Below are 26,942 nucleotides of genomic sequence, written 5' to 3' on the forward strand. Positions count from 1 at the left end.
AGGGGCACCACCATTCAGTTCACTACAGGTGGTGATTTCAGAGGTATTTGACCCATCCAAATGACTTCTTTTATTCATTTTTCTCCCTGGTAAACTTTACCTTTTTGAAATAGCCTCAGAATACAGGTCCCAAAGATATGCCATAGAGTGGAGGCGGCAGGCTAGAGGGCTGGAGAGCACAGGCGTCTGGGCCAGGTGGCCTCAGTTCAAATCCCAGCACTTGCCAATCTCTCTGTGGCTCAGTTTTGTCATCTGTACATTGGGTACAATAGCAATACTGCCTTTGAAGGCTGTTGTGGAGCTTGTATAGGATAACACTTGTAAAGGTAGCTAGAACTTGCCAAAAGTAAAGCGTTCAATAAATGTTAACCATGGTAGTGAAATGAACCGTAAAATCATGAGCAGGGGGTGGTGAACATGATTGAAAATCCAAGTATGTCTGGATGGTGGCTGGACCCAGCGCATTGACACTGTCTGGAGCTGGGGCTCTTTTGAGTCTTAATCAACCTGTAATTACCTGCACCTGACTTGAAATAAAACCTATTGGCGGCCCCTCCTCTCAAGATCTGCTCTGAGCTTCTGTGTTTGCCGATCAGAGTCGGGTTCTGGCAGCCAACCCGAACAGAGGGCACTCAATTTCAAACAGAGATAGGGAGCTGCCAGGCGCACACACACAGAAAGGGCGTTTCCTGGGAGGTAGCCTGCTGTGCTCCACTGAACCGCTGAATTCCCAAGGGGAGCTTTCCTTCTTCCAAGACAGTGGTGGCTGCTGCCCTTCCTGCTGGGCCAACCTCCTGGGGTCCAGGGAGCTGGTGAGTATGAGTGCTTCTGGGCACAGTCAGGAGCCTTGCTGGTCGAGGTGAGGTCTGTTGCTCTGTTTCTCATTACTGAACTCTGTCCACACCCTTTGCTGCAGCCTGGGCTTCTGGAAGCCCTTGGAGATGCCACTCTTCTGCTTGTCCTTAGAAACCTGGGCCATCATGGGTGAGGATGCAGACAGAGGGCAAAGAGGCTGGGCTTGGGTGTCAGACTGCTGTGTGGCTCTAGGCAAGTTCCCTAACCTTCCTGAGGTGAGGTGTTCTGTATTTGGTAAGTGGGGATTGGATGGTACCCTACTCTAACTAGGTGCTTGAAAAATGGTGGCTGTGATGGATATCTGGGAGGTAACACAGAAGAGAGATCTGACAGGTCACGGTTTTACTGAAGCCTTGAGACCTTAGGCAGTTTACTTAACCTTTTAGACTACAATTTCCTTATCTGAAAAAGAGATTAAACACCCCATTCAGATGGCTGATGGAAGGATTAAGTGGAAAAAAAGGTATATAGAGCCTTTAGCCCAATGCATGGCTCATTCTACATGTTCAGTGAATGGTAGCTATGATGACTGTCCCAGAGCAACTTGAATAATGATAATAAAATGAATGAATATATTAGTTAGATATATTTAACAAATATATTCATCTTATTATATATATTATATATTTAATATATATTTAACACACACAGTCATTCATTTTATTATCAAATATATAATGAACAACTGTATATTGGCTCAATCCCAGTGTGGTGTAGAAGGAGAAGCATTCAGTCAATAACAAGAAGACCCAGCTCTGCCCTCAGCTTGGCCAATTCATAACTGGGTAACTTTGAGCAAGTTGTCTAACCTCTCAGAGCCTGTTTTCTTGTCTTCAAATAAGAATAGTAACTATTTTCTTTCATATGCCAGGAGCTAAGTGATACACACACACACACACACACACACACACACACACACACACACACACACTCTCAATCCTTAGCACTCTATGAGGTAGGTACTAGTTGATACCCATCTTACAGATGAGGAAGTACAAGCATAGAAAAGTTACGCATTTTGCTCTGGGTCACACACACTATATGAGGTAGAGGGTAACCAGACCTGGGCCTGTGTCTTACCCAGTATGCTGTGAAAATACTGCCAGCCTCCTTTTCCCTCGCAGGGCTTCTGCTAGAGTTCCATATATGGCAAAGTGCTTGGAGGAGTGTAAAGCGTTGTACGAATAGGACCTGTAGGCACAATTTATCTACTCAGGGTCTTGGCTCCATCCTTCTCCTTGTTTTACATGTGTGACACATGTCTCTCTGTAGGCTGAGCTTTTAAGCAGGTACGGGAAGTGTTGCATCACGTTTATGTGTAAGTGCAATATATGGATTTCTCCATTTCTGATTTTGCTCCCATCATAGATTGGGGATCAATGAAGCTTTCCTCATTGTTTGTGCAGTTGGTGAGTTTATCATCTTCAGTAGCAAATCTTTATTGTGTTCCCTGAGTTCAAGGCCTGAGACCAGCCATGACTTTAGACCTCCTTTTGTGTTTCCAAGTTGAGACTGAGAGGACTGGACTGGGAAGCTCCTGTGTGTTTGGGAAACAATACATCTTGACCCTGAGCTGAGGCTGAAATCTCAAGGATAGTGACTCCTGGAGAAGTTGACAGGATTGAGCTCCTCCCCCTGTTCAAGAGGCTCCAACTTCAGCTTCTGCAAAAGTAATTTATAAAGAACCTGAGCAGAGCCTTGGTGCAGAGAGGGAGAGAAGGTTTGATGGGATGCTGTTGTTGTGGGGGCCCTGTAAATCTCACACAAAAGGCTCACTTGAAGATAAGTTATTTTATAAAGCCTCTCCAAAATGCCTTCAAAGTTATGTTTGATTGCATGGGTTGACAGATGAGCCTTCAGGTTAATTTTTTTCTATGCAGGACATCAATGAAAACTGAAGCAATAAATTTCTGGTGGAGACTTTTTAAAAGTCATGTCTGAGGTATGGATGATTGGAAGCTGTTTGTGAGCAATTGCATTGAGTTGCCTCATTATATTGCAGGTTTTAACTGATTTAGAGAGCTTCATTTGACTGTGCTAATTAAAGCTTTTATTCTTGGAACTAATCAGCTTGAGTGAAGTAAATTTTTCCTCCTCTTGGTTATAGAAGCTATTAAAGAACTCAAACATGCAAAGAAAGTCAGATCCTTTGCAGGTCACATTTGAAATAACATAGTCATTCATTTTCAACATTGAACTGCTTTTGCTTTTAACAGATATGAACTTCCTTTCATACATCTTTAGTATATACAGAAAAATAATTAGACTGTCACTTTTAACCCCTTGGAACATTTTATGTAATGTATAGGAGTTCTGAAGTGAAACTCTATTGGAAAAAAAGTCAATTTTTGACTGAATGGGATTCAAAGTGTATCTGTTATCACAGGTCACCTGGCCTAGGTTTAGAGAGGAAGCGTTGTAGGGGGGTTGATGCTTGCTTAGGTCTTAGCATTCCTAGTGGCTAAACACAGGATAAGGGAACATCCAGAAGTACTAGCTCTTCCAATGAACAGATTTTATGACCTTGAACTGGTTCGTTCTTTTCTCTAGACTGGACCTCAATTTTGCTATCTGTTTAATGAACAGGTTAGTTAGTTAGTTTGTGTTTGAGATGGAGTCTCACTTTGTCGCACAAGCTGGAATGCAGTGGGGCGATCTTGGCTCACTGCAACCTCTGCCTCCTGGGTTCAAGTGATTCTCCTGCCTCAGCCTCCTCATTAGCTGGGATTGTAGGCATACACCACCAGACCCAGCTAAATGTTTTTGTATTTTCAGTAGAGACAGGGTTTCGCCATGTTGGCCAGGCTGGTCTCGAGCTCCTGACCTCAAGTGATCTTCCCGCCTTGGCCTCCCAATGTGCTGCGATTACAGGTGTGAGCCACTGTGCCCAGGCTGAACAGGTTGGTTTTGATTGGTGGTTTTCAAACTTTCAAACTTAAGTTTATTCACATATTATTCAAACTCCTTAATATGTAAAACATAAAAATGGATCCCCTCAGGTATGAGAGGAGTGGTGGTAGCCACATTGGGCCTCCTGGTTACATACTCAGTCCTCCCTCTCTTCCTCCCACATCTGAACCCTTGGTGGAGGCACCTGGACTTTATTATTAGAATCCTTCCCAATTCAAACAACTGAATGTTTTCCAACTCCTACTTGAACTCAACCTTTTCTTCTGTAGTCATTCTGCACAAAGTCAGACATAGAAATGACTTTATTATTTCATCTCTTCTTGACCAAAATGGCAGGGCCTAGTGCAGTGCCTGGAACGCAACAAGGCTCTGTGTACTTTTTTTTGAATGACCATAAGGGACTGGTTGTAGAGAAATAGCCAACCAATAAAAGGTATCTAGGGGCTGGGTGCGGTGGCTCACGCCTCTAATCTCAGCACTTTGGGAGGTCAAGGAAGGCAGATCACCAGGTCAGGAGATAGAGACCATCCTGGCTAACATGTTGAAACCCTGTCTCTACTAAAAATACAAAAAGTTAGCTGGGTGTGGTGGCACGCACCTGTAGTCCTAGCTACTTGTGGGGCTGAGGCAGGAGAATCACTTGAACCTGGGAGGTGGAGGTTGCAGTGAGCCCAGATCCCACCACTGCACTTTGGCATGGGCGACAGAGCAAGACTCAGTCTCAAAAAAAAAAAAAAGTAGGTATGATGAAGAGAAAGAAAAAAGGAGGTTGCATTAGAAAAGGAAATGATTTTAAAAAATGGATGGAGACTGAGGCTGGGTGACAGCCAGAGCTGCTGCTCTATTAACAGAGTACAAATTGTTTTTCAGGCCCCAGAGTGAATAATTTCCTTTTTCTCCTCATTTCCAAGATTAATATTAGGATTATTATCTTCTGCCTGTGTTCTGAGACTTGGAATGATTTTAACTCTTTTTTTGTTATGTGATACATTTTTAAATAGGACCAAAGAACTTCCATTGAATTCTTGTGGAGCTTTCTGTCTGTAGACTCCATCTGTCCATTCATCTATCCATAATCCAACATTCATTGGGCCCTGCTATGTGCCAGGCATGGTGCTAGATACTGAGGGTGCATATGTAAACTAGGCATGACTGTTGCCTTCAAAAGCTCAGCATCTAATAAAGGAGAAGGTTGTTTTTTCAAGTAACTGTAATGATCCACGTGATAAGTATATAATAGAGATAAGAACAAAGTGCTAGCGGAGTCCAGAGGAATGAGTGACTTGTTGCTCCATTGCAAAATTGGAGAACATATCACATCAAAGGAGGCAGTTGAGCTGGGCCTAGGAGAAAGATTTGGGTATTGCTATGTAGAGATTGGAGAAGTCGCCTTCAATGGAAGGCCTACGGTGAGCAATGGTTCATGGACAAGAGAGTGTGATGAGTTTAGGAGGAGCTGTCCATCAGACTGGAGTACAGGGTTTGAAGGTCAAGTGCTGCGTTGGTGAACTGAGGCTATAGTGTGGAGAACCCTAAGAGACATTCATAGTAGGTTGAGTTGGTTTTTAAATTTAATTAACATGTGTAGGATGTAACACTTCAGTGTTTACAAACAGTATGTTGTCTCTATTATCTCATTTGATATCCTTGATCGTCCTGTAAGAGAGACATAACTCATCCTCCATTTTACAAATGAAGAAACTGAGGCACAGCGAGGTTAAGGATTTACTCAAGGTTGCATAATTAGCATGTGGCTAAACTGATTCTCAAAGCCAGGGCGTTCAGTCTGAAAATCTATTCTTTTTAAAAATTAAATCTTGAAGCATAACATATAAACATAAAAAGCCATACTCACAAATCCTAAGTGTATGAATTGAAAATTTTTACAAAGCAAATATAGTAAATAATCTCCAAATCAAACTGGGGAAGTTTGACCTCTTTCTAACATTGCAGTTTCCAATCTACAAGCATAGAATATTCATTCGTTCATCTTATTATGTAATTTCCAGAGTATAGGTCTTATTTGTATTTCTTAGACTTATTCCTGAGTTTTTGAATTTTGATGCTATTATAAAATCTTTTATTTACAATTTTGATTTATAATTCTTTGTTTTTGGTATAAAAGGTACAATTGACTTTTTTTATCATTATACTTTAAGTTCTAGGGTACATATGTGCAACGTGCAGGTTTGTTGCATATGTATACATGTGCCATGTTGGTGTGCTGCACCCATTAACTCGTCATTTACATTAGGTATATCTCCTAATGTTATCCCTCCCCCCTCCCCCCACCCCATGACAGGCCCCGGTGTGTGATGTTCCCCTTCCTGTGTCCAAGTGTTCTCATTGTTCAATTCCCACACAGAGAGTGAGAACATGCAGTGTTTGGATTTTGTCCTTGCGATAGCTTGCTGAGAATGATGGTTTCCAGCTTCATCCATGTCCCTACAAAGGACATTAACTCATCTTTTTTTATGGCTGCATAGTATTCCATGGTGTATATGTGCCACATTTTCTTAATCCAGTCTATCATTGATGGACATTTGGGTTGGTTCCAAGTCTTTGCTATTGTGAATTGTGCCACAACAAACATATGTGTGCATGTGTCTTTATAGCAGCATGATTTATAATCCTTTGGGTATATACCCAGTAATGGAATGGCTGGATCAAATGGTATTTCTAGTTCTAGATCCTTGAGGAATCACCACACTGTCTTCCACAATGGTTGAACTAGTTTACAGTCCCACCAACAGTGTAAAAGTGTTCCTATTTCTCCACATCCTCTCCAGCACCTGTTGTTTCCTGACTTTTTAATGATTGCCATTCTAACTGGTGTGAGATGGTATCTCATTGTGGTTTTGATTTCTTTTCTCTGATGGCCAGTGATGATGAGCATTTTTTCATGTGTCTGTTGGCTACATAAATGTCTTTTGAGAGTGTCTGTTCATATCCTTCTTTTTGATGGGGTTGTTTTTTTCTCGTAAATTTGTTTGAGTTCTTTGTAGATTCTGGATATTAGCCCTTTGTCAGATGAGTAGATTGCACAAATTTTCTCCCATTCTGTAGGTTGCCTGTTCACTCTGATGGTAGTTTCCTTCTTTTGCTGCGCAGAAGCTCTTTAGTTTAATTAGATCCCATTTGTCAATTTTGGCTTTTGTTGCCATTGCTTTTGGTGTTTTAGATACGAAGTCCTTGCCCATGCCTATGTCCTGAATGGCATTGCCTAGGTTTTCTTCTAGGGTTTTTATGGTTTTAGGTCTAACATTTAAGTCTTTAATCCATCTTGAATTAATTTTTCAAGGAAGGGATCCAGTTTCAGCTTTCTACCTAGGGCTAGCCAGTTTTCCCAGCACCATGTATTAAACAAGGAATCCTTTCCCCATTTCTTGTTTTTGTCAGGTTTGTCAAAGATCAGTTGGCTGTAGATGTGTGGTATTATTTCTGAAGGTTCTGTTCTGTTCCATTGGTCTATATCTCTGTTTTGGTACCAGTACCATGCTCTTTTGGTTACTGTAGCCTTGTAGTATAGTTTGAAGTCAGGTAGCATGATCCTTCCAGCTTTTGTCTTTTGACTTAGGATTGTCTTGGCAATGCGGGCTCTTTTTTGGTTCCACATGAACTTTAAAGCAGTTTTTTCCAATTCTGTGAAGGAAGTCATTGGTAGCTTGATGGGGATGGCATTGAATCTATAAATTACCTTGGGCAGTATGGTCATTTTCACGATATTGATTCTTCCTATCCATGAGCATGGTATGTTCTTCCATTTGTTTTGTGTCCTCTTTTATTTCGTTGAGCAGTGGTTTGTAGTTCTCCTTGAAGAGGTCCTTTATATCCCTTGTAAGTTGGATCCTCGGTATTTTATTCTCTTTGAAGCAATTATGAATGGGAGTTCACTCATGATTTGGTTCTCTGTTTGTCTATTATTGGTGTATAGGAATGCTTGTGATTTTTGCACATTTATTTTGTATCCTGAGACTTTGCTGAAGTTGCTTATCAGCTTAAGGAGATTTTGGGCTGAGACAATGGGGTTTTCTAAATATACAATCATGTCATCTGCAAACAGGGACAATTTGACTTCCTCTTTTCCGAATTGAATATCCTTTATTTCTTTCTCCTGCCTGATGGCCCTGGCCAGAACTTCCAACACTGTGTTGAATAGGAGTGGTGAGAGAGGGCATCCCTGTGTTGTGCCAGTTTTCAAAGGGAATGCTTCCAGTTTTTGCCCATTCAGTATGATATTGGCTGTGGGTTTGCCATAAATAGCTCTTATTATTTTGAGATATGTCCCATTAATACCCATTAATATTGAGAGTTTTTAGCATGAAAGGCTGTTGAATTTTGTCGAAGGCCTTTTCTGCATCTATTGAGATAATCATGTGGTTTTTGTCTTTGGTTCTGTTCATATGCTGGATTACATTTATTGATTTGTGTATGTTGAACCAGCCTTGCATCCCAGGGATGAAGCCCACTTGATCATGGTGGATAAGCTTTTTGATGTGCTGCTGGATTCAGTTTGCCAGTATTTTATTGAGGATTTTTGCATTGATGTTCATCAGGGATATTGGTCTAAAATTCTCTTTTTTTGTTGTTGTGTCTCTGCCAGGCTTTGGTATCAGGATGATGTTGGCCTCATAAAATGAGTTAGGGAGGATTCCCTCTTTTTCTATCCATTGGAATAGTTTCAGAAGGAATGGTACCAGCTCCTCCTTGTACCTCTGGTAGAATTCAGCTGTGAATCTGCCTGGTCCTGGACTTTTTTGGTTGGTAGGCTAGTAATTATTGCCTCAATTTCAGAGCCTATTATTGGTCTCTTCAGGGATTCAACTTCTTCCTGGTTTAGTCTTGGGAGGGTGTATGTGTCCAGGAATTTACACATTTCTTCTAGATTTTCTAGTTTATTTGCATAGAGGTGTTTGTAGTATTCTCTGATGGTAGTTTGTATTTCTGTGGGGTTGGTGGTGATATCCCCTTTATCATTTTTTATTGTGTCTATTTGATCCTTCTCTCTTTTCTTCTTTATTAGTCTTGCTAGCAGTCTATCAATTTTGTTGATCTTTTCAAAAAACCAGCTCCTGGATTCATTGATTTTTTGGAGGGTGTTTTATGTCTCTATCTCCTTCAGTTCTGCTCTGATCTTAGTTATTTCTTGCCTCTGCTAGGTTTTGAATGTGTTTGCTCTTGCTTCTCTAGTTCTTTTAATTGTGATGTTAGAGTGTCAATTTTAGATCTTTGCAGCTTTCTCTTGTGGGCATTTAGTGCTATAAATTTCCCTCTACACACTGCTTTAAATGTGTCCCAGAGATTCCAGGTATCCTGCTAAATTCAGTTACTAATTTAACTAGACAGACACTATTGAGTTGGTCAGGGCCTCCAGTGCAATGTTAAATAGAAGGGAAGTAGCAGGCATCCTGTCTCCTTTTTTTTTTTTTAATATCAGAGGACAATTTACATTGTGTACTGATATGATATGATATGATATTTTATTATATTGGTATGATACTGACTCAAGGACTTTTGTAAATATTGTTTGTGAGATTCAGAAAATTCTCTGTTCTTCTGATTTGCAAAGATGGCTGTGGAATAGAGAGTAGGTTTCAGGAGGGAGAGAACAGAAGCAGAACAGAAGCAGAACAGAACAGTGAAGTTTGAACTAGCACCAGGAGCCTTGTGGACACAGAGGAGGGAATGCATGGGAGAGATGTCCTGAGTTCCTCCATTTCCCCAGTCATCCTTGATCATTGCTCATCTCAGGAAAGCTTCAAAAGAAAAAAGAACACTGAAAGTTGTCAGGATTCTCCTTCTCTGCACTACTAAGTATTGTTCTTGAAGATATTAATAGATGTTTAATGATAAAGTTGTGGTGCTCAAACCCATTTGGAAAAGTCTGAATACAACAGCACCCTCTTGGAGAGTCACAGTGTACAAGGCTCTGACAATCCTGCAGCAAAGGTAGTAGTTTAATTTAGTTTAACATAGTACCCATTCTCCTATTTTTAATGTCCACAGCATCAAAAAAAAAAAAAAAAAATGAGGTTCAGAGGAATTTCATAGATCCTCTCTTAGTAAGTTTAGGAAGTTTAATGATTCCCATTTGTAATAAAATCTGTTATTAGTCAGTGTATTGGTGTTCCTGAGGTTATAACCATACCCTTTTCTTTACCCTAGACATTCAAAACCAATTGAGAAAGAAACCCAGACATCCACTAAGGATCAAAATATTACCTCAATTGCTGGTGAAGCTCAATTTGAGGAAGCTGCTTGGACTAGAGTCCAGATTGATTTTCGAATACTTCCCTCTGAATCAGATGGACTTGCCCACTCAGCTGCAGGGAGGAGAAGCCCTGCTCAGTGGTTATTTCCACTTGCACAGCAGAGCAGAAAGTAGAATACAAATGTTCTGTGGGCAGGTAGACCCAAAGGAAGAAAGACCATATGGGAATAAGAGCTTTGGACCTTAACCCTTCCCAAGTGAGGAATGTAAACCTAATGCCAAATTCTAATAATTCCACCAAAAGATAATCAAGCAATATATGGGAGGAAGAAGGTTTGGGGAGTGAAGAAAAAGCAGAAAGCCTAAAAAAGATGGGAGTTTGAAGATTCATTTATGCTGGGACAAAGGGAGAAAGATCTGCTTATTCCAAGTGCTGAGAAGTGGTCTGTAGTCTATTTTTGGCTTAAAGGTTGATTTCTTGATGTTTAGGAGAATGAAGAGTAGGGCTTTAATTCACCTGGATATAAAGAAGATGGAATAGGAAAGACGAACCATTTTGTTAGGGGCCCAGGCAAGAGGAAGTTTTAGGCTGCAGTGGGGGCATCTAGTAGTCCTATCTGTACTGCATTGTTGACTTGCCAATATTTGTTTTTCTATTTTCCTCGCACTTTAAACAGCCCCATCATGTGTGATGTGCTGATGCTTAGCTGTAGAGGGCGAGGAGCAGGAGAAGATGGAGGCCAGTGACCCCAGGCTGAAAAAGATCCCCCAACCCTTGGAGGATTCTTTCTATCGTGGGCATTGTTGGCATGCCCCAGCGTGGGCAGGAAGCATGCAAGAAGAAGGCCTCCATTTTCCTGGGGCAGTCCTACAGCCTTGCTCTCTTGCCATTTTGCCCTCGAACACTTAGCAAATTTCTCTGAAGGGCTACGAGAGGCTGGCTTAACGGGGATGGGCTTTACACAGTGGGGCTCTGAATTATTCCTGAGTCATTCTTGGTTCAGAGAAGCCACAGGAAGAGAAATTAATTAGCATCCTTGGAGGTGTATTTCCTAGACGCAGCTGACTCTTGCAGGTGAAATATTAAGATTCTCGATCACTGTTGAGTTGTGATATTTGAAGCTGATTATAGTGGTTGAGGAGACTATAATGTGCAAAATGAGGGGCTAACACAGAAACATCCACCTACTATCACAACGAGATAAAAGGATTTCAAAACACATTAGGCAAGAATGAACTGCTTCCCGTGAGACTGGGAGCCAGGGCCCATCCATTCAGGCCATTAGCCTTGCTTGAGACATTTTTGATCCAGAAGAGGATTGTTGTTTTTCTCCTGAACCTGAGCATTCTGTTCCTCCAAGGCTGAGCTAATCCTGTGTATAAGTAGAGAAGGTAGCCAATTTTGTGGGCTAATTGCAGGGGTTGAGGTTGAGTGGAAAGGAAGTGGAGGTGGATTGTAAAGTGCAGTGTACCCAAATGTATCTACTAAAGATTCGGAATTTAATACATTTAATCATTCCTTTTGATTAAGAATTTCTTTTAAATTTCCTTTAGGTTTCTCTTTGAGAGGATAGCTCATCGGTACTGTCTACTTAACCACAAGGGTTTGGAAACCTGTTGCACATTAGAATCACCAGGGGAGCTTAAAAACCACTGAGCCTTGGTCCCATCACTGACCAGTGAAATCATACTCTTGGGGATGGGATCTGGTCAAGTGTGGGGCAGTTTTAGAAAGCTACCCCCATATGGATTAGATGTGTAGCCAAAGTTGGGGTATCATTGCCTTAACGAACTAGAACATTGAATAAGTAAGTTTTGATAAGAAGATCATGGAAAGAGAGACTTACAGAGGCATGGCAAGGCAGGGTGTCACATGGTTTTATATTTTAACAATTTCTATTGAATTCTGCAACACAGCCGCTTCTATGTGTAGTGGTTTGCCGTTAATGAATATATCCCAGTCTTAGAAAGATGAGGACCCAGTTAGAGCATCCTCAAGAAGGTATTTCCCAGCAGGCTACTGGGACCTTACCCAAAGGCTCTTTAGATAACCTTTGAATGGTGGAAAAATTTTGTGATTTTGTTTTGTTTTTAAGATAGACCTCATTATATACAAATTTATTCTTTGGATGAAAAGAACTCATCAAATATATAGATATAGTTTTTAGTTTGTAATGATTTCGCATAAATAAATTCTCAGCTGAAGTCCCCCCCACCCCCCGCCCCATACTGGGTATTATGGTTTTGGGTTTGGAAGGTGAGGTGCGCGGGTAACCTGCATCCTGAGTCCTCTTAGGTAGAGAAGAGAGCAGCATGGGCCAGTACTGGGCATGCTGTTGACACAAGTAACTTAGTGTTTGGCCATTTGGCCTGAGCTGCCTCCATTCTGCAGTGAAGGTGGAGAAGGTGATTGCAGAAGGGGAATCTGGTGACACAAGTGGGAGAACACATGGCAACTCTGGCTGCAAGCAATTTTCTAATCCTGGCTCTGCCGAGCCACGGACATGACATTAAATTAGCTATGTGTAGAGCTTTTACTAGTTCAGCATGAGGGATCAATAAAGTCATATGTGTAACATCCCAGTGAGAAAAAGCAGAACTAACCTTATGGCCACTTCCTGAACAAGAGGAACGAAGAGGAGCCTGGAGCTCAGAGAGGTCCCAGGGCCAGCTCCAGTGACATAGTTAGAAAATGGCCTGCACGAGACCCACACTCAAGCAGTCCAGTCCCCCTTTCTTATGCCAGGCTGGCTGCCTCCCTGCAGTGCAGGCCCTATGGTTAAACACTGAGTGATGCCACCTGAACGTGCTGAGTAAATCTAACACATACCTCATTTAATACTCTTATTGTTTGGATACAGATATCGGAGTCGCAGTAGCTTTCACCCTGAGGAGACCAGGTTGGTATGGGGGTTCCTGTGTACCTCTTGCCTTTTCTTGGGGATGACGCTGGGAAGATATTATGATCCTAAACCAGAAAGCCCCATACTTTTTGTGAAGTGGGAGGGTTCTCATGCTGGAATTCTCTACAGAGTAGAGGAGGTCAGGGATGTGGTGGCAGCTGCCTAGTGACTTACCAGGTAAGTCTTCCTGATTTGATGGTTGATCCCAATACATTGTCTGGAAACCCCTGAAAGCCCCTCCTTTGTCAGAAAGCATCATAATATCATCTTCCTCATGGTATGCTGTGGAGATCCTAGGAGACAATGTGTGTAAAATGATGTTCCTGGCACATAGCGAGTGCTTTATACAGGTGTAAAAATATTTTAAACTCGGAGGCCCAGGTAGGCGGATCACAAGGTCAGGAGATTGAGACCATCCTGGCTAACACAGTGAAACCCCGTCTCTACTAAAAATACAAAAAATTAGCCGGGTGTGGCGGTGTGTGCCTGTAGTCCCAGCTACTCAGGAGACTGAGGCAGGAGCATGGTGTAAACCTGGGAGGCGGAGCTTGCAGTGAGCTGAGGTCACGCCACTGCACTCCAGCCTGGGCGACAGAGCGAGACTCTGTCTCAAAAAACAAAAACAAAACAAAACAAAAGTTCAAACTCACATTTCCTTGTTATCAATATTGTGACACTTTGTAGCATACTTTACACTTGACAAACATTGTTTTCTATTTTAATATCACCCTGTGAATTGGGTAAGAAATGTCCTTGTGTCACATGGGAAGAAATATGCATCTGAGTTAAGTATCCAACCCCAAATTCTAGAGCTAACAATGAATTCAGGCAGGTGCCCGAGTTGAGCCCTGTGTAACGGGTTCATTTTCTACCGCCTGATCTGCCAGTGGCAGATCGTTCTGGGCTGGTGAGCCATGCCTCCTCTTACTGCTTGACGACACAAGGCTGTGGAGAAGAAATCAATTTTCATTAAGAAACCTTTTCATGCTGGGAGTCATGCTGGGTGTGCCCTTGATGACTGACTCACAGTTTCAGGCAAACAACCTTGTGTGTTTGTGATACTAACATCAGCCCACCCAAGAGGGCCACGCTGGTTGTAAATCCTTTGGGCATTCCTGGAAGTTTATTTTACTTACTCTTCAGGAGGCCTGAGCTGTGCCTAGACCACTGCTTCTCAACACTGGGTCTGCCCTAGAGTAACTAAAAATCTCTGAAGTTGGTTTGAGACATCAGTACTTTTGTAAACTTCCTTAGGTGACTCCAATGGGCAGCAGGGTCCAGAGCTCTCGGTTTCAGAAGGGCAGGGGTGCCTATCTTTATGAGGTGGGTCATCTCTTCCTTTTCCCCGGCCCATGACAGCATCTTCAGCCATGCCCCAGTGCCTCAGGCACTGGCTTACCTACAGGAGAACTCAGAAGGCTGAGGCCACCCATGACGAGGATGTCAGCTCCCGAAAGGAACCTTATGTCTCCTTTGGCAGATACTGTCTTTTATTATTAGCAACTCCCTATTTGTGGATGGAAGTCATTTAGCTGCTTCAAGCAGCCTCCAGAGCCCATTGGCCAGGTTCCCAGGAACGTGAGATTCTGCATCTTTGAACTGCTCATGGCAGGGGGCACCTGGGGACCACAAATGCCGACTCAGGGTTGGGAAGGTACTGGCTTTAGGTCCCTGGCTTGGGAAGCATCCCTTGAAAACAGAATAGTGAAAACTGTTATTGGAAGTCGTCCTTCTGTATGTTCTCCAGAGATTGCTGGGAGACATAGGATGATGTTCTCATCAGAGGATGATGGCAAATCAAAGGGGAAAATGCTACCTCCAACAAGGGCACTTATTTAGCACTTTCTATATCCCAGATGCTGTCTTAGGTGCTTTGCTACGTTACCTCATTTTATTCTCACAACAATCCTATAGAGCAGTTATTTCCATTATACACAGGAGGAAACTGAGGCGCAGGCAGGTACTGGTCTTACCCAAGGAGTTCGGGGTCCTGTCCACATCTGGGAGCTTTCAGAGTCCATTCTTTCCATCCTAATGTATCTCATGGTCTCAAAGGACCCCTGAATTCCCCTAGGCCAGTCCCCCCTTCTGATGCTTGTCTTCCCTACAACATCATTTAACAGTGGTGTTCAGACCTCTGCTTGCACACCTCCAGTAATGGGAACCTCATTTCCTCCCAAAGCAGTTCACTCCACTGTTCAGACAGCACTGATGTGGGGGCTCCTTAATTCCTTATCTGAATTAAAGCAGGACATACATAGAATAAGTGAGCAAATAAGTGAATAGAATAAGTGAAAGAGTTGAGTGAACATCTATCTCCTAGTGCCTTCCACTCACTGGTCTTAATCTTACCCTTAGGACAATAAGAATAATTAAGGTTTATTGAGCAGATAGTATGTTCCAGGTACTGTGCTAAATGCTTTCCGTTTATTATCTCATTTCACACCTGAGGACTCTGAAGGTTAGAGAGACTAAGTGACTTGTTGAAAGTTGCAGAGATAGTGCTGGGATTAGAATCTAGGCAGTCCGACTGTGGAGGCTGATCTTAAGTACTGCACTCCACACATCCTAAGTCCTAAACATACAAGCAAAATGGGAGACCGTGATTGTTCCACTGCCTTTCACGTTCCAGGCCCACAGATGTTCACTCAATGAGGTTTGAGCCTTTGCTGCCATCTCCTCCCTTTGCCTCCAAATGTTCACTTCCTTGTTCCTTCCTCTCCTCTTTCCAAGGCTGGCCAGTCTGCCTGCGTCAAGGCCAGGACTTTTCCTCCAGCCCAGTTTCATCCGTCTGTGTCCCAGAGCCCTGTTCTCAGCAGTCCCCTAGCTCAAAAAGGGGTTCTGTGGGAGGCTGGCAGAGCATTAGGAATGCTCTTATCTGTCAGAGACCATGGACTGGGGAGCTTCCTGTGATGAGAAGGAGGCTTACAGGCATGGTGGCGGGCCCCTGTAATCCCAGATACTTGGGAGGCTGAGGCAGGAGGATTGCTTGGACCCGGGAGGTAGAGGTTGCAGTGAGCTGAGATCACACCACTGTGCTCCAGCCTGGGCAACAGAGCAAGACTCCATCTGGGGGCAGGTGGAGGGTGGGGAGAAAGGCTTAGAAATGGCTTCCTGCTCATGGCTAATGATAATAGCAGGGGACATTTTGGGCAAGTGCCATGTGTCAGCTGAGCTGTGCGCTTGTGGTGGGACCTCAGCAAGTTCCAGGCCTTCTTGACCTTGGTCTCGAGAGCCCAGGTCTGGTAACAGTGTTCACTCTGCTGAAGGGAGCAGACAGGCTGCGGTTGCCCAGTGGTTAGACCCTGGACTTTAAAATCGGGCAGGCCTGGGATCCAGTGGTAGCTCTGTTGTTCAGAACTGTGTGACCTTAGAAACATTGCCTGGCCTCTCTGGGCCTTGGCTCCTCATCTGCAAGATGGGCAGGAGAGGTTTGCTGTGGTGATTAAACAATGTGACTGCTTTTTTATGCCTAGCAGAGTGCCTGGTGAGCCAGGAGAAACAGAAATGTCAGCTAGTGCTATTAGTATTCAGTTTGCCTCACCTACATGCAATTCCAGGTGGACCTTACGATTCCAATTTGGGGGGGGATTTTTGTGGTTTCTGCAAAAGGAGAGCTCCCTGGAGAGCTTGTTGGGTGCCCCTGACACTTGTCTTTTGCCCCCATCCTGGGTGGATGAGGAGGCTGATGGCCTTCATGAAGCTCGGTGTGTTTGTGTGTCTACCTTCTCCTAACACACCTGAATGACTCAGTTTTTATTATTGTTTCTTTTTTTTCTTCTTTCAGAAAGGGGATGTTTGGGCTGAAGCTGAAGAAGAAGAGAAATAAGGCAGAGAAGGGGTTAATCCTAGCCAACAAGGCTGCGAAAGGTGAGGCTGGGGGTGGGGCGCTGACCACTGGGGCCTGTGAGTGTCACAGAGCGGACCCCTGCTTGGCTGAAAATGCATTTCCCTCTCAATGGGAGTGAGGGGGAGTGTGAGTGTGCCGCCCCCTGACCCTTTAGGTCTTGCCAGTCCCAGGTGTGGACCCAAGATAACCCCCAAGGCCCTTGGTCATCTGGGCCAAACAGGTGAGTGGGGATGGAAGGGGTCCCCGTGAGAAAGCAGCAGCAGGGTTCAAACTCTGTTTCTGTTCTTATTTGTCCTGTGACCTAGGATGGGTGGCTCTGAGTCTCAGCTTCTCCTTTGTCTAATGTCATGATGCGGGTTGCTGGGCTGATCTCACACAGCTGTGGGGAGGATCAAGCAGGAATTTGAAAATAAGAGGATCGCAGCTACTGTGGGGGAGGCTTCACACACATCATCTCATTGAATCCTTCCACTGATTCCCAGTAGGTATTGTCACCTCGGTTTTACAAATGAGTTTACAGTGATGCAGAGAGAGTAAATAACGTGTGGAAGAGACGCTGCAGCATTTGCAAGGCCCCATGAAAAATAAAAATGCACAGCGGTTGTTAAGGAGTTATTAAAAGTGTCAAGATGGTGACAGCAGAGCTTAAGCCAAGTGCAATGAGGTTCTTCTGAGCTTGGGGTCCTGTATGGCTGCACAGACCACATATCCATGAAGCCGGCCGGCCCTGAGCATGGGAGGTACACAGCCAGGAAGCAACAGCGTTGGGATGTAAATCCAGGCTATCTCACTTTCTGCTCTTAGAATGGGCTACTTCCTTCTCCAACAGGGCAAAGTCTTGAGTTTATAGCATGAACTGCATCCGTAGAGGCCAGGCCCAGCATTGGGTAGATCTTCAGTGTTTGTTGAATCAAATTGGATCAATGGTTTCCAAGTGGACAGATGGGGTGGTCCTCTGGAGACTTCTCCTGCTGCATAGCCTTGATTAAAAACCAGCTCAAGGCTAGTTTTCTGGACCATTCCTAAATCAAAATTGTACCGTGGGTCTCGTTAATTCACCCCTCTTGTCTCCTGGGGGGCCTGCTGCACTGCCATCTACTGCAGATGTCCTGTAGCCATATGTTGTAACAACTTCACTCCTTGCCCTCAGGTAGAACCTATCCTTATGGTAGAAAAGTATGGAAACTCATTTACACACAGGTATTGATAATGATTAAGAGCCTTGGATTGACAATGAGGGACATTGCATTTTCAGTGGGGACAAGGCTTAAGGCTTAAAAGTTCCTGTTGATTCAGTGAAACTGTACCAGGGAGTGGGTGGAAAAGACTTTGGGGTTATTCCTGGTGTCTTTGAAACTATAACACTGTGGTAGGCCTTGTGACACAAGGTCGAATCAGGCATAGTCCTTTCCCTCTAGGACCTTATGAAAACTAGTATTTATGACACATTTAATAGGTCTCTGCTGCTTTTTCTTCACATATATTGTTCATGACTCTGAAAAGTAGATTCTGTTGCCCCCATTTGATAACAGAGGTTCAGAGAAGGCAAGTGGTTTGCCCCAAGTCACACAGCTAGTAAGTGGAGAAGCTGGCTCCTGATCCCAGGTGAGTCTTACATCAGAGCCTGGGTTTCCTACCCCACGGGCGGCCACCAGTTAAGAGCCCTCCCTGAGAAGCTAGCTGATACCTAGGGCAGTTGACCACAGGCATTTCAGAGGAGGAGTTTGCTCCTGTGGCTCATTCTAGAGTCTGCAGCCCACAAAGCAAACAGCGCAGGGAGGAACCCGGCCCTTCCTAGAAAGCAAACAGCATCCATCCTGCTGTCCACAGGCCAGCCCTGTGGGAGACTGAAGAAACAAAGCCCACAGAACAGAGACTTTGGTCTTGCCTTCTTGACCTGGCCTGGAAAGTTATGGCTTTTTGGGGTGAAATGTTTGGAAACTTTCTAAGTCTCTTGCTTTTTTTATCTGTGTATTTTGAGGCATCGTAGTTACATCTTAAATTCTTAAAATTCTCTTTACCCTACCCTAACCTAGCCATTAGTTACACAACAAATAGTTATTGGGTACCTCTCACAATCATCCATTTGCTCATTTATTCAAAATGTATTAGTGGAATGTCTAAGTGTCAGCCCTGGGCTAAATTCTAGGAATCTAATCGCAAAGACTGGATGGTCCGAGGGGAGGACAGCTCTGTGCAGGACTTTTCTATTTGCCCCTCTGGATCTATTCTCCACCCTTAGCCAGCTGCTCTCTGTCCTCTATGGGGGCATGGACCAGGTCTGTTACCCTCTGCCTTTGGGCTGGCTGTGGCCAATGGGGTGCCCCAGCAGGAGGTGTGGGAGGGAGGAGCATGAGTCAGGCTCCAGGTGACCCTGTCCCTCACCTACAGGAGGGTCACTGCTCCTCACAGGGAGGCTGACCCCACCAGACTTCCTTTCCTTCGGGGTTCCGGTAGCTGCTCGCTCTCTCTGCTAATTTTGCAGGGTGCCTAGGAGTGGCAACAGCTTGGCTGTTGCGAGCCCCAGATGATGACAAGACCCTTTGTGGTATTCCTACACAAACGTCTTTGTAAAACGTCCTCAAATCATCTTACTCTGATTATACCATCTGTTACCTATTGGGACTATGGCTGAGGTAATTAATGGCATTGCAAGTTGAGAAAAGTGCTATTTAAAAAAAAACAACCCCAAAACAGACAGTGGGCTGCTGGGGAGTCTCTCAGTGCAGGCAGAGAAGAATTCTCCGGGGAGGTAACATTTAAGCTACAACTTCAAGGATGAGAGGAAGCCCACTGGGCGATGGGCAGGGAGGAGAGCAGTGCAGGGGGAGGGGATGCCTGTGAAAAATTCCAAGCAGCAGAGAGCTTGTGAGGTTAGATGGAACTGAAAGGGGGCCTTGTGGATAGAGTGCATGAAGTGGATGAGAGGGCCACGTGGGCAGGAAGCGTGGGCAGAACCAGATGGGGCAGGTCTCTAATTGCAGATTGTATATGGACTTCAGATTTATTCTAACTGCAATGGAAAGCCATTAAGGGGTTTTAAGAAAAGTGACACGATCTGTTGTCTATAAGGTCATCCTGGATGCTCCACGGTGAGAGACTGAAGAGAACAAAGTAGTAACTCAATAAATTAGTGAATGAATGCTGTACAAGAAGCTTTAGCTGACTGCCTTTCTACCTCGAGGTCTGTCTCACCCTCCAGAATGAACAGAATGTATGCCCCTAGAGGGAGGTGTACGTGATTTGCTAATTCCTGCATCCTCAGCATCTAACCTAGCACCTTTTCTTGCATATGTAAAGTGTCTTTGAATGTTCACTGGAAACTTGAAACTTGACAGCAAGGCCCAGCCTGAAGGCCCTTGCAGTCAAGGAGGGGAGCAGGTATTTTGTCTTGCTGCTTCAGGGAGCACAGCCAGACACTGGCATTCCTTCTGTCAGCTCTGTAGTGTTGGGCTTGTCTTTATTTCCTGAGTGAAAGGGTAATAAAAGCAGACTTCCATGCATGCAGAGATCCCCTCTGTAGCTACTGAGCACCTACAAGGCCTGGTCTATGTGCATGAGCTCCCTGGACATGGCTGTGTTTCTTCGGATGCAGTACTGTTGTGTGTGGTTTGCTGTTTAAAATCAGAGAACCAACATGCATCAAAGCTGGAAGGTACTTTAGAAAGTATTAAATGGATGGGTTTGAAAGGTGAGTCCCCTGGATCCCTGGGATTCTGAACCATGGCTTCAGGAGTGTCTGAAGGTGGTGGCTGTGACAGTCTGCAGGAAGCCCCTGTCCGCATTCCATTCCATGGAACATAAAACAGTGTGATATAAACAGGCTTGTGTTATATACTGAAGTTCCATATCAAGTTACATTTATAAAAGGATTCTGTTGCTTTAACAAATTTTAAAACCACTTTTCTTGCCCATTTCTTTTGTTTTATGGGCAAGGAAAAAAAATGCCAAGAAATTCTGGGTGACTTGTTCAAGTCATGCAACTGGGAATCCATAGACTTGAATGTCTACCATGGACCCTGTATAAACCTAAGGGCTTCATACAGATTGTTTAATCTTCCTGACAAACCTGTGGGGGTAAATGATGTTAACCTTGCCTTGTTTTACAGATGAGGAAAACGGGGCTGAGAGAAGTAACTCCTTCAAATCATAGAACTAGAAAGTGGAAGGACTGGAATTTGAACCCAAATCTTTTGGATTCAGGTCTTTGAACCACATCATGCAGAGTCTCTCGGTTTATTAGGAAGGCTCAGCCACTCTCGTTTTTGCCGAAAGTCTGGTTGAGAAGCGGTTCTCAGGCTTTACTGTACATCTAGGATCACCTGGGGAATTTCAACAATCTCGAGCAACATTCCAGATGAATTAAATTAGAATCTAGGGTGGAGAGGAAAAGATTCTAAGGAATATGTTTATTATCTGTTCATTTAAGTTTCCTAATGCGTGTGTACTGTTTCCTAGGGCTTCCTAGGAAACTGATCCTTCCTAGACTAGTGTGTCACAAGCTACCACTAACTCAGTAACTTAGAAGAAGACAGATGTGTTCTCTCAGTTATGGAGGCCAGATGCTGGAAATCAGTATCACTGGGCCAAAATCACAGGCCTCACTCCTTCCAGAGAATCTGTTGGTTGCCAATTCTAGCTTCTGGTTGTGGCAGCATTGCTGTGGCATGGAGCAATCTCTGCCTCCATGGTCACATTGCCCCCCATTTTTTTTTTCTTTTGGCTATGCAAAAATCTCCCTTAAGGATACAGGTGACTGCAATTAGGGTTCACCTGGATCACTTCATCTCAAAACTCTTAATGTAATCACATCAGCAAAGACCTTTTTTCTGAATAAGGTAACATTTACAGGCTTCAGAGAGTAGGACTGGCCATCTTTTCAGAAAATCACACATTGCTACTCAAAATTGACCTGCAGACGGCAGGAATAACCTTGTCTGGCATCTAGCTGTTAGAAATGCAGAGTTTATCTGGGCATGGTAGCTCATGCCTGTGATCCCAGCACTTTGGAAAGCTAAGGTGGGAGATTTGCTTGCACCCAGGAGTTTGAGACAACCTGTGCAACATAGAGAGACCCCCTCATTTCTACAAAAAAATGTTAACAAGACAAAATTCACTGGGTGTGATGGGGTGTGCCTGTAGTCCCAGCTACTCAGGAGGCTGAGGCGGGAGGGTCCTTGAGCTTAATAATTCAAAACTGCAGTGAGCTGAGATTTTGCCACTGCATTCCAGCTCCAGCCTGGGAGACAGAGTAAGACCCTGTCTCCAAAAAAATTAAAATAAAAAGAAACGTAGAATCTTGGGCCCCACCCAGACCTACTGAATCAGAATCTGCATTTTAGCAGCTTCCTAGATGATGCTCATGCACATCAGATTTTGCTAATGAGGCTCAGAGAATAGATGATGCATCTGAAGTTCCACTGCGGCAAGGCCATGACTTGAAACATGTCTTTTGTTAACTTAAACCATACAATTTATAAATTTAGAAAGTAGACTTTATATTTTTTATGAAGGGTTACGGCCTGCCAGGTGCCCATGTTGATGGTCTGGGAAGTATAGCCTCCCACAGAGCGCAGAGACAGACACTTCAAGAAACGGAAGAGTAAGACAGGAATTCAAACTGAAAGGGTTGGCCAGATATAAATATTTACAGGTTACAGGAGGAGCTATGAATATTCATGAAGGTGGTCTTGATGCATGTGTACTAAACACACGTGCATGTTATATATGACCAATATTTACCTTGGAGTGGAGACTTAATATTTAAATGTATTAGAATTAGGCCCTATATGTAAAAAGATCTTTTTAAGAAAAAAAAGCACTCAAGTGTGCAGACTCTTTAAACAGCCAGAACCAGTCTATGGTCTGTGGGTTTTTGTTTTGTTTTGTTCTTTGAGACAGAGTCTCAGAGTCTCCCTCTGTCTCCCTAGACTGGAGGGCAGTGGCGCAATGTGGGCCCACTGCAACCTCCACCTACCAGGTTCAAGCGATTCTTTTGCCTCAGCCTCCTGAGTAGCTGGGACTACAGGCACACACCACCACACCCAGCTAATTTTTGTATTTTTAGTAGAGATGGGGTTTCACCATGTTGGCCAGGATGGTCTTGATCTCTTGACCTCATGATCTGCCTGCCTCGGCCTTCCAAAGTGCTGGGATTACAGCGTGAGCCACTGCGCCCAGCCTGTCTGTGATCTTTTCATCAGGAGAAGGTCACTGAAGTCAGTCTCTTGTCTAATTAAAGCTGTAGTTATAGCTTCTGGAACAGGGGCTGGGAGTCAGTTATTCAGTGTCTGTCAGTGGTGGGCAAGCAGTAAATTGTTTATTGCTTATCTTGAGGCTGGTGCTTGTGCAGCTGCTAGAGAAAAAGAAAAACCTGTGGCAGTTAGAACATAGTGTTTTTTTTTGTTTTTTTTTTTAAGTGTAGGCGTGCATGACTTAACCTTTGCCTGTCATGACTTTAGGTCCTGTTTGTAATTTGGTATCTTATTGCCACAAAGAGTCCATTTTGTCAGTCTTATGATCTCTATTTCAACATTAATGCTGGTCGGTTGTTGTGTCTAAACCACAAAAAGGAAGTATAACGAAGTATGCCTGACCTCCTGTCTCATCATTGCCAAAACTCAAGAGTTTTTGTTTTGCGTTTTTTTCTTTTTCTTTTTTTTTTTGTTTCTGTTTTTTGAGATGGAGTTTCGCTCTTTCGCCCAGGCTAGAGTGAAGTGGTGTGATCTCAGCTCACTGCAACATTCACCCCTCTGGGTTTAAGCGATTCTCCTCCCTTAGCCTCCCAAGTAGCTAGAATTACAGCGTCCGCCACCATGCCTGGCTAATTTTTGTATTTTTAGTAGAGATGGGGTTTCACCATGTTGGCCAGGCTGGTCTTGAACTCTTGTCCTTAGGTGATCCACTTGCCTCAGCTTCCCAAAGTGCTGGGATTACAGGCGTGAGCCACCACACCTGGCCAAAAACTCAGTTTTTAAGATTTTTCTGGGGTCCCCTTGGGTCGGGGGGGGGTTCTTAGGATTTTATTTTTAGATTCATAATCTGATTTTTCTTTTCACAATCCCATCCACATAAATCTGTTCTTTTTTGGAAACAGAAGATGCATAAGTTTTAGAAAAATGAAGGATGTATCTGGCATTTCTGCCAAAAAGATGTTAAGTTTTATGCTGGTAGAGTCTGCCTTCTAGTCTGCTTGTACTACTTATGGTGCCTGCCACCGGCTGGCATAAGATAGAAGCTCGATTGCCACCATGTGTCAATTTCACAGGATTTTCTTCCTTTGTTTTCTTCTACAGATAGTCAAGGTGACACTGAAGCGCCACAGGAGGAGCCTTCTCACCAGGAAGGACCAAGAGGAGATTTGGTCCATGATGATGCTTCTCTCTTTCCTGTCCCCTCAGCTCCTCCAAAGAGAAGGTACAGTATGGATGCAGGTGGTCAACACACATTTGCTGAACATCTCCTATGTGCCAAGCACCTCTGCAGGTGCTAGGAGAAGAGAGGAGAGTAAGACGTAGTCACTGTCTACAGGCAGGCAAAGTCTAAGGCAGGAAGACTGTGTCAGCTCAGTTTTCTCTATGGCAGTGCTGGCCATAGAGGGACTGGCCATAGAAGGCTGATACTATTCAGCCTTCATCAGGCCAGGATCATGGTTCTACAAGCTTCTGGTCTTAAATCTCCTGAGTGAAGTTGCTCATGTCACTCACAGTTCAGGAATGACAGCAGGAGCTGTCTCTTACCTGTTCTTTGATTCATCAAGGTGCTCATTATCTTAGCTTCTTGTCTGTCTCAAATCAGAAGGTGGTTCTTATGCTACCCAACAAAAAGTCAAAACAAGCTGGCCTTCTGCATGCATTTTGCTGTATCAGTTAGCAATGATGTGTAACAAACAGCCCCCAGATCTATGGCTTAATATAGTAAGCACTTATTATTGCTAATGAATTAGTTGGATAGTTTTGCTGATCCCAGATAGTTGCAGATGCATCATTCATGTTTCTGTAGTCATTTGGCAGCTCTGCTGACTAGTTTAGGAGTTGGTTGGTGGTAGCCTGGCCTGGTACTGCTTCAGCTGAGACCGGCTGTCCTCTACATGATACCAGATCCTCCATCAGGCTGGTCTGAACTTGTTCCAATGGTAGCAATGGCAGGGTTCTAAGAGAGTGGAAATACAGAAGGTCTCTTGAGGTGTAGGCTTGGAACTGGCAAAAGTCATTTCTGCTGCCTTCTGTTGACCAATACAACTTTCTAGCCCAGCCCACATAAGAGTAGGAAGAGACTAAAAGTTACAGGGCAACAAGTTTGGATACAGAGAAGCCAGTGACTGGGGCTAACAATGCTTTCTAGTCTACCATATTTGTTTATGTCAATATCTCACTTGTGATAATTCCTCATACCCTTCCCTTTCTTTTCCACTCAAAGTTGTTACTATCAATAAAGCAAATTAGTGCTTCCCCATGTGGCTGATCCTGAGTTGTTGTTTCTGGGTTGTGACAGGATGGCAGGGTGCAAATATATGGGTTAGAGGGCAGAGGGAATTAGAGAAGGTGGTAACTCAGAAGTTGACACTCAAAAGAAGACATGAAATGTGTACACACCTACTCACTGCAATATCTCCTTCCTTCCTTTGCTGCACCCTGACAACCACCACCCCTCTACCGTAGTCTCTGAATAGGGATTTCAATCATTTTTTAATACTCAAGGCATTTCTTCCCATTCAGTTCACCAGGGTGATAGCATTGAGTAGAGGAAGGCAGGAGAAAGAGAAATAAGGAATAACAGCCTTTTTCTTTTTCCTTGGTCAGAACATTCTCCAGCAATTGAAATTCTATCCACCCACCAATGCTCAATTCAAATCCAGCCTCTGCAGTGAAATCTTTGTTGTGTACCCTGGTCCTCAAGAATTTTTTCTCAACAGCTCTTCTGTCATATTTTCTTTACCCTATGATACATTTTACACTTGCCTACTAGTTCTTTTTTAATATAATTCTGTCTTCTCTCCCATGGATGATAGATTGTTACTTCTCAAGGACCAGGAAGATGGCTTATTCATTTTTGTTTTTCCCCTGAATCTAGCACTGGACTTTCACATAATAAATAACCAGTACAAATTTGCCACCTTATTGATGAACCAGTTAAATGATATTTACCCTTTCTTACATGCATTGTCTCCTTGAGTCCTCAGAGTAACCCTATGTGGTAGGAATTCTTATTTTTACTTTCAGTTACAGAAATTAAAACTAAAGTCAAAAATTGGGGAGAACAAATATTCTAACTCAGATCAGTCTGACTCCAATACCCTGAGATTTTTACTAACTTAATCTGTTCTCTATTGAACTCAGTTATAATTAGCAGAAATGGGATGAAGTCAAATGCAACACGGTATTGTTAGTAACCAAGGGGACAAAATGCAACAGGAACTCAAGCTCAGTTCATTTCCCACTGATTTCAGCTTCTATGACAACAGGAATTCTTCATCTCTTTCTGTTGTTATCCATCTCTAAATGCCCAGGTGTTGCACATCTGTTTTCAATTACTTGTGACAGTCCAGATAAATGAAATCCCCTGGAATGTGAAAGCTCATGGAGATGGTATCTTTAGTTATTCCTTTCAATTTTTTCCTTTACCAATTCTTTCAAAAGCAATTATGATTATATCTATTGGACATGGCAGAGTGGTCTGTGTATGGAATCAAGCAGGAGACTGGGAGTTCCTTATTTAGACCCAGCTCTGCCACTGATTTGCAGAGGCATCTCAGTTTCTCATTTTAAAATTTTAAAAAATACTGATAATCATATAAAAAGGACTGACATTTATTCTTGCCAGGTGCTGTATTAAACCTTTATATGCATTATATCATTTAATTCTAGCAATCATCTCAGAAATGCTATTATAAGCCCCATTTTTAGGATGAAAAACTCAGAGGTCAAGTCATTTGTCTGCTTATACTTATCTCCCCCAGAGATGTAGAGAGAATATGTAATAATATTAAATGAAAGGACTTAGAAATACTTGGGAGAATATTATCATGACTTATGGATATTCTTCCTTGATGAAACAAATATATTAAACTTTCTTTTAATAGATCAAAACTGTTGACTAAGATCCATGATGGGGAGGTCAGATCCCAAAATTATCAAGTAAGTGACTGGCTCTTCCTGCCCAGCCTCCCCCAGTGCTTCCTGTGTGCATGGATGGCAATGTCCAGAATGGTGTC

At 43.4% G+C, this 26,942-nt stretch overlaps 1 protein-coding gene across 1 annotated transcript in view; it reads left to right on the forward strand.

The window, feature by feature from the left end:
• FER1L6 (fer-1 like family member 6) overlaps window positions 1–26,942 on the forward strand; it is a 213,514-nt gene that overhangs the window by 27,133 nt on the left and 159,439 nt on the right. The window contains exons 2-4 of the mRNA XM_005564037.5: window positions 16,667–16,749; window positions 24,025–24,145; window positions 26,811–26,865. Coding sequence (XP_005564094.3) covers window positions 16,667–16,749; window positions 24,025–24,145; window positions 26,811–26,865 — 259 coding nt within the window. The remainder of the gene's footprint in view (window positions 1–16,666; window positions 16,750–24,024; window positions 24,146–26,810; window positions 26,866–26,942) is intronic.

The sequence above is a fragment of the Macaca fascicularis genome, chromosome 8, assembly GCF_037993035.2.
Source record: "Macaca fascicularis isolate 582-1 chromosome 8, T2T-MFA8v1.1".
In the NCBI taxonomy this organism is placed as follows: Eukaryota; Metazoa; Chordata; class Mammalia; order Primates; family Cercopithecidae; genus Macaca; species Macaca fascicularis.